Source organism: Boleophthalmus pectinirostris, unplaced genomic scaffold (assembly GCF_026225935.1).
Source record: "Boleophthalmus pectinirostris isolate CB_2022bp ecotype Guang Dong unplaced genomic scaffold, ASM2622593v1 HiC_scaffold_14, whole genome shotgun sequence".
Classification (NCBI taxonomy): Eukaryota; Metazoa; Chordata; class Actinopteri; order Gobiiformes; family Gobiidae; genus Boleophthalmus; species Boleophthalmus pectinirostris.
Genome location: NW_026571047.1, coordinates 34,016,110 through 34,027,502, shown reverse-complemented (window position 1 = coordinate 34,027,502; position 11,393 = coordinate 34,016,110). Strand labels below are relative to the sequence as shown.

At 37.6% G+C, this 11,393-nt stretch overlaps 1 protein-coding gene across 1 annotated transcript in view; it reads right to left on the bottom strand.

Moving 5' to 3' along the window:
• Positions 1–317: 317 nt before the first annotated feature.
• Positions 318–11,393, bottom strand: part of LOC129407816 (ankyrin repeat and fibronectin type-III domain-containing protein 1-like) — a 37,859-nt gene continuing 26,783 nt past the window's right edge. The window contains exons 7-11 of the mRNA XM_055149942.1: positions 9,418–9,514; positions 6,460–6,592; positions 5,481–5,597; positions 356–537; positions 318–321 (exon numbers count right to left, since the gene is read on the bottom strand). Of these exons, the coding sequence (XP_055005917.1) occupies positions 318–321; positions 356–537; positions 5,481–5,597; positions 6,460–6,592; positions 9,418–9,514 (533 nt within the window). The remainder of the gene's footprint in view (positions 322–355; positions 538–5,480; positions 5,598–6,459; positions 6,593–9,417; positions 9,515–11,393) is intronic.

The window sequence follows — 11,393 nt, the reverse complement described above, 5'->3', positions numbered from 1 at the left end:
TAGTAGTAGTAGTAGTAGTAGTATTAGTAGTAGTAGTAGTCCACGTGTGTTGTCTCGGACACAGTGTTAGCTGTTGTCTCGGACTCGGGCGTGGCAGTAGTAGTAGTAGTAGTAGTAGTAGTAGTAGTAGTAGTAGTAGTAGTAGTAGCCTGGACACGTTGCTGTTGTCTCGGACTCGGGCGTGGCAGTAGTAGTAGTAGTAGTAGTAGTAGTAGTAGTAGTAGTAGTAGTAGTAGTAGCGTTGCTGTAGTAGTAGTAGTAGTAGTAGTAGTTGTAGTAGTAGTAGCAGTAGTAGTAGTAGTAGCAGTAGTAGTATGTTACCTGCATAGTGATGATGAGTACGTCGAGTGCGTACGGTTCTTCGGGGGTGGACAGACTCTTCCTTTGGCTCTGGAGTTTGGTCACTGCCGTCCACTTCCCGCTGAAGGCGGAGCTCTGAGAGTCCAGCTCCCTGACCGTGACCAGCAGCACGTTTCCATGACGATCTTTAATGGGCTCAAAATGCACACGACCAAGGTTATGTGTCCCCAACAGGTTCTGAGGAGAAACACCAGGATCAGACCAGGACTAGACCAAGACTAGACCAGGACTAAACCAGGACTACAGAAGTCCTGCCCAACAGGTTCTAAGGAGAAAGAATCCACCACTAGTTTAGACCAAAACCAAGTCTAAATCAGGTCTAAATCAGGTCTAAATCAGGTCTAAAACAGGTCTAAATCAGGTCTAAAACAGGTCTAAAACAGGTCTAAATCAGGTCTAAAACAGGTCTAAAACAGGTTTAAATCAGGTTTCAGACCACAACCAAGAAAAAGAGGAAACATCAGTGAGTGTTGGACAGGAGGAGTATTTACAGTAGTATTTACAGTAGTATTAGCAGTAGTATTTACAGTAGTATTTGCAGTAGTATTTGCACTAGTATTTGCAGTAGTATTTGCAGTAGTATTTACAGTAGTATTTACAGTAGTATTTGCAGTAGTATTTACAGTAGTATTTGCAGTAGTATTTGCAGTAGTATTTACAGTAGTATTTGCACTAGTATTTGCAGTAGTATTTACAGTAGTATTTGCAGTAGTATTTGCAGTAGTATTTGCAGTAGTATTTGCAGTAGTATTTGCAGTAGTATTTACAGTAGTATTTACAGTAGTATTTGCAAGTAGTATACAGTAGTATTTAGCAGTAGTATTTACAGTAGTATTTACAGTAGTATTAGTACAGTAGTATTACAGTAGTATTCAGTAGTATTTACAGTAGTATTTAGCAGTAGTAATATTGCAGTAGTATTTTCAGTATTTTGTAGTTTGCAGTAGTATTTTAGTATTCAGTAGTCAGTAGTTTTGCAGTAGTTTTTAGCAGTAGTATTTGCAGTAGTATTTGCACTAGTATTAGCAGTAGTATTTACAGTAGTATTTGCAGTAGTATTTGCAGTAGTATTAGTATTGCAGTAGTATTTACAGCAGTAGTAGTTGGCAGTTAGTATTTTGCAGTAGTATTTGCAGTAGTATTAGCAGTAGTATAGTAGTATTGCAGTAGTATTTGCACTAGTATTTATGCAGTAGTATTTAGCAGTAGTATTTACAGTAGTATTACAGTAGTATTATGCAGTAGTTTGCAGTAGTATTTAGCAGTAGTATTTACAGTAGTATTTGCAGTAGTATTTGCACTAGTAGTAGTAGTATTAGCAGTAGTATTTGCAGTAGTAGTATTTACAGTAGTATTTACAGTAGTAGTTTGCAGTAGTATTTTGCAGTAGTATTTACAGTAGTATTTACAGTAGTATTTTAGTAGTTACAGTAGTAGTAGTTTTGCAGTAGTATTTGCACTAGTATTCAGTAGTAGTATTTACTAGTAGTATTTGCAGTAGTATTTAGCAGTAGTATTTACAGTAGTATTTAGCAGTAGTATTTGCAGTAGTAGTAGTAGTTTACATAGTTTTAGCAGTAGTATTTGCAGTAGTATTTGCAGTAAGTATTAGCAGTAGTATTAGCAGTAGTATTTTACAGTAGTATTTACAGTAGTATTTGCAGTAGTATTTGCACTAGTATTAGCAGTAGTAATTTGCACAGTATATTACAGTAGTATTTACAGTAGTATTTGCAGTAGTATTTAGCAGTAGTATTAGCAGTAGTATTAGCAGTAGTATTTACAGTAGTATTTGCAGTAGTATTAGCAGTAGTATTTGCAGTAGTATTTGCAGTAGTATTTGCAGTAGTATTAGCAGTAGTATTACAGTAGTATAGTTACAGTAGTATTTGCAGTAGTATTAGCAGTATTAGTAGTATTTAGCAGTAGTATTTAGTATTTGCAGTAGTATTTAGCAGTAGTATTTAGCAGTAGTATTTACAGTAGTATTTACAGTAGTATTTACAGTAGTATTTGCAGTATTGTATTTAGTATTACAGTAGTATTTAGCAGTAGTATTTAGTAGCAGTAGTATTTACAGTAGTAATTTTAGCAGTAGTATTTAGCAGTAGTATTTGCAGTAGTATTATAGTATTTACAGTAGTATTTTAGTCAGTAGTATTTGTAGTATTAGTAGTCAGTAGTATTTACAGTAGTATTTGCAGTAGTATTTAGCAGTAGTATTTAGCAGTAGTATTTACAGTAGTATTAGCAGTAGTATTTACAGTAGTATTTACAGTAGTATTAGCAGTAGTATTAGCAGTAGTATTAGCAGTAGTATTTACAGTAGTATTTACAGTAGTATTTGCAGTAGTATTAGCAGTAGTATTTGCAGTAGTATTAGTAGTATTTGCAGTAGTATTTGCAGTAGTATTTACAGTAGTATTTGCAGTAGTATTTGCAGTAGTATTAGCAGTAGTATTTACAGTAGTATTTGTATTTAGCAGTAGTAATTTCAGTAGTATTTAGCAGTAGTATTTTAGTTTGCAGTAGTATTTACAGTAGTATATTTAGCAGTAGTAGTATAATTTACAGTAGTATTTGCAGTAGTATTTGCAGTAGTATTATTAGCAGTAGTATTTAGCAGTAGTATTACAGTAGTATTTGCAGTAGTATTTGCAGTAGTATTTGTAGTAGTATTAGCAGTATATTGCAGTATTTAGTATATTTACAGTAGTATTTGCAGTAGTAGTATTTACAGTAGTATTCAGCAGTAGTATTTTACAGTAGTATTTGCAGTAGTAGTATTAGCAGTAGTATATTTGACAGTAGTATTTTGCAGTAGTATTTGCAGTAGTATTTGCAGTAGTATTAGCAGTAGTATTAGCAGTATTAGTAGTATTGCAGTAGTATTTACAGTATATTTGCAGTAGTATTAGCAGTAGTATTTACAGTAGTATTGCAGTATACAGTATTTTACAGTAGTATTTACAGTAGTATTTGCAGTAGTATTAGCAGTAGTATTTACAGTAGTATTAGCAGTAGTATTTACAGTAGTATTAGCAGTAGTATTTACAGTAGTATTTACAGTAGTATTTGCAGTAGTATTGCAGTAGTATTTAGCAGTAGTATTAGCAGTAGTATTTACAGTAGTATTTACAGTAGTATTTGCAGTAGTATTTGCAGTAGTATTTAGCAGTAGTATTTGCAGTAGTATTTACAGTAGTATTTACAGTAGTATTTTACAGTAGTATTTTAGCAGTAGTATTGCAGTAGTATTTAGCAGTAGTATTAGCAGTAGTAGTTTGCAGTAGTATTAGCAGTAGTATTTGCAGTAGTAGTTTGCAGTAGTATTTAGTAGTATCAGTAGTATTTACAGTAGTATTTATATATTTGCAGTAGTCATAGTATTTAGCAGTAGTATTTAGCAGTAGTATTTAGCAGTAGTATTTACAGTAGTATTTAGCAGTAGTATTTGCAGTAGTATTTACAGTAGTATTTACAGTAGTATTTGCAGTAGTATTAGCAGTAGTATTTAGCAGTAGTATTTAGTAGTATTAGTAGTATTTACAGTAGTATTTGCAGTAGTATTTACAGTAGTATTTACAGTAGTATTTACAGTAGTATTTGCAGCAGTAGTATTAGCAGTAGTATTAGCAGTAGTATTTAGCAGTAGTAGTAGTATTGCAGTAGTATTTGTAGCAGTAGTATTTGCAGTAGTATTTACAGTAGTATTTGTATTTACAGTAGTATTTGCAGTAGCAGTATTTAGCAGTAGTATTTGCAGTAGTATTTGCAGTAGTATTTAGCAGTAGTATTTAGCATAGTATTTACAGTAGTATTACAGTAGTACTTACAGTAGTAGTATTTGCAGTAGTATTAGCAGTAGTATAGTTAGTAGTATTAGCAGTAGTATTTACAGTAGTATTTGCAGTAGTATTTGCAGTAGTATTAGCAGTAGTATTATTGCAGTAGTATTTGCAGTTATAGTATTAGCAGTAGTATTTGCAGTAGTATTTGCAGTAGTATTAGCAGTAGTATTTACAGTAGTATTTACAGTAGTATTTACAGTAGTATTAGCAGTAGTATTTGCAGTAGTATTAGCAGTAGTATTAGCAGTAGTATTAGCAGTAGTATTTGCAGTAGTATTGCAGTAGTATTTACAGTAGTATTAGCAGTAGTATTTGCAGTAGTATTTGCAGTAGTATTAGCAGTAGTATTTGCAGTAGTATTTAGTAGTATTAGCAGTAGTATTTACAGTAGTATTTGCAGTAGTATTTACAGTAGTATATTTAGCAGTAGTATTTTAGCAGTAGTATTTAGCAGTAGTAGTATTTAGCAGTAGTATTTGCAGTAGTATTTGCAGTAGTATAGTAGTTAGCAGTAGTATTTAGCAGTAGTATTTAGCAGTAGTAGTTTGCAGTAGTATTAGTAGTAGTTTTAGCAGTAGTATTTAGCAGTAGTATTTGCAGTAGTATTTGCAGTAGTATTAGCAGTAGTATTAGCAGTAGTATTTACAGTAGTATTTACAGTAGTATTTACAGTATTTAGCAGTAGTATTTGCAGTAGTATTAGCAGTAGTATTAGCAGTAGTATTTGCAGTAGTATTTACAGTAGTATTTGCACAGTAGTATTTACAGTAGTATTTGCAGTAGTATTAGCAGTAGTATTTGCAGTAGTATTTAGCAGTAGTATTTGCAGTAGTATTAGCAGTAGTATTTAGCAGTAGTATTTGCAGTAGTATTACAGTAGTATTTGCAGTAGTATTTGCAGTAGTATTAGCAGTAGTATTTGCAGTAGTATTTACAGTAGTATTTGCAGTAGTATTTGCAGTAGTATTAGCAGTAGTATTTGCAGTAGTATTTGCAGTAGTATTAGCAGTAGTATTTACAGTAGTATTTGCAGTAGTATTTACAGTAGTATTTACAGTAGTATTTGCAGTAGTATTTAGCAGTAGTATTTACAGTAGTATTTGCAGTAGTATTTGCAGTAGTATTTGCAGTAGTATTTGCAGTAGTATTTGCAGTAGTATTTAGTATTGCAGTAGTATTTGCAGTAGTATTTAGTAGTTACAGTAGTATTTGCAGTAGTATTTGCACTAGTATTTACAGTAGTATTTGCAGTAGTATTAGCAGTAGTACCTGCATGTGCGCGGCTGCTGTGAGCATCTTGTGTCTGGTTTGCAGGGTGGAGGAGGACGACATGGACACGGACATGCTCTGCCTGAGCCACCGCACGTCCTCCCACATACACGACAACTGCACCAAAACAAACGAAATATTAAAGAACAAACCACAGCCTCCCAAAAAAACCAAAAACTGCACCAAAACAAAGTCAATGTCAAATAAAACATCAATAATATTAAACAAAACACAAACTACAATCTCCCCAAAACACAACATCAAACCTCATCAACAATAAGTTATAAATATAAAACAATTGATACTTTGCAGTTGCATCACGCTGGGGCAGTTCTACATGTATCTCTGTGGTGGAATGTTCAGCAGTTGTCATGGAAACAGTGCAGAGATCAGCAAACGCTGTCAAAGAAAGTTTCAAGATTGTCTGAAACTGTGATTTGAGAGGCACTTGTGTAACAGCACAGATCAGATCACCGGTTCTAGTTCCAGTTTTGTGGTCAGATTGTGTAAAAATAAAACTCAGATTAAAGTCTTAAAGTGTAAAAGAGCTTCAAACAGAGACGTGCCTCTAGTTAGCGTTTACAACCCTAGTCAAAATGGAAGACTTCAGCTGCAAAGTACCAATATAAAGTAAAAGACAAAAGGCATCTGCAGAATCAAACTGGAGTGACAGTGTCAGGATCCAGAGCGGCACAGTTACCCACAGATTTAAATCAAACAGGAATTTACAAATGTGACAGAAAGTGAATTCTGATTTCTCTTTATCAGACAGAAGAGGAGTTCAGATCATTTCACAGAGTTGAAGTTAGTTTGATTAAATCCTGTCTGAATACTGGGAGTGAGTCCAGCACATAGTTTTGGGCTCAGATTGGACCTGGGATCGACAGGACACGTGTAAATGTGACGGTGCTGTGTGTTTCCTGGGATCTCTGTCAGTACCGTGTTGTGTTTTTGTGTGTAAAAGTAAAAGTACTCGGACCTTGGTGAACCAGAGGAAGTCCTGCATCAGGGAGCTGCCGAAACAGTCGTCCACCTCCACGATGGGGATGTGGTCGTCAGGCGTGAGCAGCAGACTGTCCCTGTGGTACAAGACTGTGGCCAAGTACACGCCTCTGGAACACAAAGTACACGTAAATATATACTACTACTACTACTACTACTACTACAACACCTGTGGTACAAGACTGTGGCCAAGTACACGCCTCTGGAACACAAAAGTACACGTAAATATATACTACTACTACTATTACTACTACTACTACTGCTACAACTACTATGACTACTACTACTACTACTACTATTACTACTGCTACTGCTACTACTACTGCTACTACTACTACTACTACAACTACTATGGCTACTACTACTACTACTACTACACCTGTGGTACAAGACTGTGGCCAAGCACACACCCCTGGAACACAAAGTACACATAAATATATACTACTACTACTACTACTACTACTACTGCTACTGCTACTACTACTACTACTACTACTACTACTACTACTACTACTACTACTACTAGGTGAACTCCTCTGGAATATACACAAATATACAAGTAGGAATATAGGAATACTGCTATTAGTACTAGTACCACTACACAGCAAAAACTGGAGGGTTAAATTTCAGGGTGAAATATTTCAGAGTTGTTTTTAGCAGTAAAATTTAAATTTTTACTATTTGAAAGTTAAATGGGGGTTTGAATTGGGGTTATATTGTTGATAAGTTAATTCAACTTTCCTTAGTGTTAATTTGGCTCCTCCCACCACCACTTCAAACTCCCGCCAGAGAAGAACCAGTCTGAACCAGTTCTGTTCATAATCTGGTCCTGGTCTGGTCTCAGTCTCAGTCCCGGTCTGGTCCTGCTCTGGTCCTGGTCTCAGTCCCGCTCTGGTCTTGGTCTGGTCCCGGACCTGGATCAGTCCTGGTTCACTCCTGGTTCAGTCCTGGTTCAGTCCTGGTTCAGTCCGTGTGCAGTGTAAAAGTTCGGCATCACAGTCACTGAAGTCACGGAAACGGAAACGGCCGTTATCTGTTTTTTCCATTTTTCATTTAAACACAAAATTGAAAACTGAAAAAACAAATCATTGAGTGTGTTCACATGCACATCAATAACCCAGTTATGATCGGGTTTTTTGAGTGTCCCTGTGACATGTAAACGCAGTATCCCGAATACTGCAACATAAAGTTGAGTCACATGTGTCCAAAAGACACTTTCCAGCCTCTCACCACAACAGTAGTGACATAAATAAATTGACCAACATAAATAAAGTGACCAAACGAGTGAAATGACTGTAAAATAAAGAGCTGCGCTAAACCTGCACATGTACAATCTGCACTCGTGTGACGCTGAAAAGATAAAACATGAACTATCTCCTGTAACACACAGAACAGACTCACCATCATCAGCACCTCTTCTGTCACAGAAATAACACACATAATCCACAGAGTCGAGTCATTTAGTCCAAAAGAAGCTGGTCGCATCAGCGACACAAGGAGCGAGTTGTTTTTATCGCCGCTAACAGTTTATGCTAATTAGCCAAAAGGTCTTAAGTTTCGTTTCTGTAAAACATAAACAAATGTGATCAGAGCTGAATGATCTGATCAAACGGGCTGATGTGTCTATAGTGTTTATGGTTTATATGTTGTAAAGTTGAGTTTATTTATGCAGAAGATTTTAATGAAGAATCTGCGCAGTGGATTGTGGGAGATCTCGTAGCTCCTTAGCTTCTTATGCTAAAGGAGCTCACGGTTTGTATTTTTCCTGGTTCTAGTTAATTTTTGCGCCTGCGCATTTGTAAGATTATGTCAAGAAACCGGGACACTCCATTTGATCATGTACACGCTGATATGAGTGTCCCGGTTTCTCAGTGCGCATGTAAACACAGTAACGAACACTGACAGAACCAGGATATGGCTAATAACCGGGTTATTGATGTGCATGTGACACACTCATTATCTGTTTTTTCATTTTGGTTTTGGAGACAAATAATGAAGAAAACTGTTGTTTTTTCCTTTTTCTTATTTTTGGTTTTATATTGAAAAACAAATGAACGAATGAACGACTGATACATGGATTTTGGTCCAGTGTTACTGACCAAACTTAACCCTGGACCAGATTAGACTCATATAAACCCAGAGAAAACAGAAAAACTGATTCTGTGAGTCGATTTTAACACTCCACTTTTTGCTGTGTAGTACCACCACCACCGTTACTACGGCTACTACTAACAAATACATGAATACACGTTTCTGACTAACTTTGTCTTGAAAACAGCTCTAGGCTCAGAGACACTTTGTCCCGCCCACACTTCCTGTTGGTCAGCCTCTGCAATGAGTGACAGGTGAGCCGTCATAGAAACTTACAAAGGTTTACAGTACGACATATTTAATGCCATACTGTGGAACATTTTCATCCAACTAATTTCAGAACATGTTTGTAGAAGTTTAAATTAAAGGGTTAGCAGCTTTTACACAAACCCCATGGAGACACAAGGGAGGGCATCTGACACACAGAACATTTCAGAACATGTTTGTCGAGGTCTAAACCACAGGGACAGGATTTCCTCTTGAAGACAGAATGTTTATTTGTTTGCAGAGGTGTGTGGCACTCGTGCGTTTGTGGCGCTCGTGCGTTTGCTGCGCTCGTGCGTTTGCGGCGCTCGTGCGTTTGCGGCGCTCGTGCGTTTTGCGCTCGTGCGTTTGCGGCGCTCGTGCGTTTGCGGCGCTCGTGCGTTTGCGGCGCTCGTGCGTTTGCGGCGCTCGTGCGTGCGTTTTGCGCGCTCGTGCGTTTGCGGCGCTCGTGCGTTTGCGGCGCTCGTGCGTTTGCGGCGCTCGTGAGTTTGCGGCGCTCGTGTGTTTGTGCCGCTGCAGCAGAGCGCACAGGCTGCAGTCACCCGATGATGCGGTTCATGTGCTGAGTTCAGATTCTGACCTTTTGAGCGTCTTGATGAACTTGTTGGAGTTGAACAGGTGTTTTAAGCTCCTGGACACAGACTGCTTCCTGCTCGGGTTCTGCAGCTTGGACGGGTCTGAAACAGGAGAAAAATAACAAGTTATCTTCATAAATGCAGATTAAATGAAGCCTTGTTTAACTGACTCCGGTTCTTCACATGGGCCTTTGTGTTCTTTAGACAGGAACAGAAAGGTACGATGAAAGACACCGGCTCGGCTCTGAAGCGTCTGTACAGGTCAAAGCGTCACACAGAACAGAAAAATGAGTCTCACAGAAAGTATCTTGAGCGGTCAGGCTTTTGTGCAGTGAACTGATGTGACCTGATTCAACTCAAGGATCTGGACTAGAGATACGGGTTTTTTAAATGGACAATGTGGTTACAGATAGTTCAGAATCCAAACAGTGCTGATATACAAAGCCCATTTTGAATTAAATAATGTGAAATAACGACAAACTCATCCACATCCTATTCTACAGACTGGATAAGTGCAGTACTCTTTGTGGTTAAGTGTTCAGATAAAGGTTTATGTGAATTCTTTAGATAAGTTTGACCCAAATAAAATACATACTAGTCTATTTCTGGTCTAAACTCTTCCTTGCTCTTGCAGCTTTGGTGGACTTTTGAACAGGGCTGCACTGATCCGATACTGGCACTGACATTGGCGCCGATCCTGAAAAATCTGCTGCATCAGATATCAACTTCCAGCTGATATCCTGGTTGGATTTAAAACAATGTATTGTATTTTTTGGACTATAAGTCGCACTTCATGGTTTGGGTGTTTCCTCCGGTGCAACTTCTATATTAAAATGTTTCTGGTGAAGTGTGGAGAGGTTCTAGTCTTGTGTGTGAGGATCTGCTGCTCCTGTTCCTCCTGCACCTCTGTCACTTCACTCTACTGCACATGTCTCCTGCAGAAAGAGCCTCTGTTCTGTCTGGATCATGTCAGTCGATCGCACCATTACTTTTGCACCACTCGACTATTGAACATTTAAACTTATAAAGACAAAGACTGAACACAAATGCCCCAAAAACAAAATCAGATTCTGCAGATTACAAACTGCAAGTCACGAAATCTGCAGCTGAAAACTGAAATGGAGCAGCAGAAAGAAAGTTTGGAGTGAGAGAGAAACTTGTGACATCGGGAGGATGAACCATGAAACTTTCCTGAAGTCACTGGATGATGGACAAAGTCTGGACTTCAGTGACACTGAAACCATCCTGTCGAGATTCAGAAAGACCCAATAACTAACCCTAACTGAACTGAGTCTGAGTCTGACCACAGCGACACAGAAGAGTTTGTGTCGCTCTATTTACCTCCGGAGGTCGAGGTCGAGTTGTTCAGAAGTGACACGAGGATGATGAACTGAAGTGATTTAGTGATTTGGAGTGAGATGGAGAGTTTGTTAAACTTGTTCTGTTGTTTATAGTTTATCTGAAAAACTATGAAATATGTGACGTTAACAGTCTGTTCTTCTCTCTTCTATTGTTTTTACTAGAACTTGCCTTTGAAATGTCAGTTCCTGGTTTCTGATTTTTGAAGTCCGGTGCGACTTATATATGTTTTTTACTACTTCATTATGCATTCTTTGGCTGGTGTGACTTACAGTATTAATAATGTTTTAACAGTGTTTTCAGTGTCTGCTCTGGTCTCAGTTGATATTGGCAGTGGGGACACTACACTGCAAATTTCTCTGATCTGATTTATTATTTTTTATCTACTTCTATCTAGATTTATTATCTACTTACCAGTTCTGAATTGGTTGTATAATCTTAAAAACTGTCACATATACTCATGAGTACCAGTGAGGTTCATTTATGTTATTAGGTTCTTTTTTTCACTTTTCCACTGTCCTGAGGAAGTGGGACTGCAGGTGGCGCTGTCGTCCTGCCTCCACCGGTAGAAAGACGGCACCAAAACCTGTTTAAATCAACTGAGCGCCACGTCACAGCAACA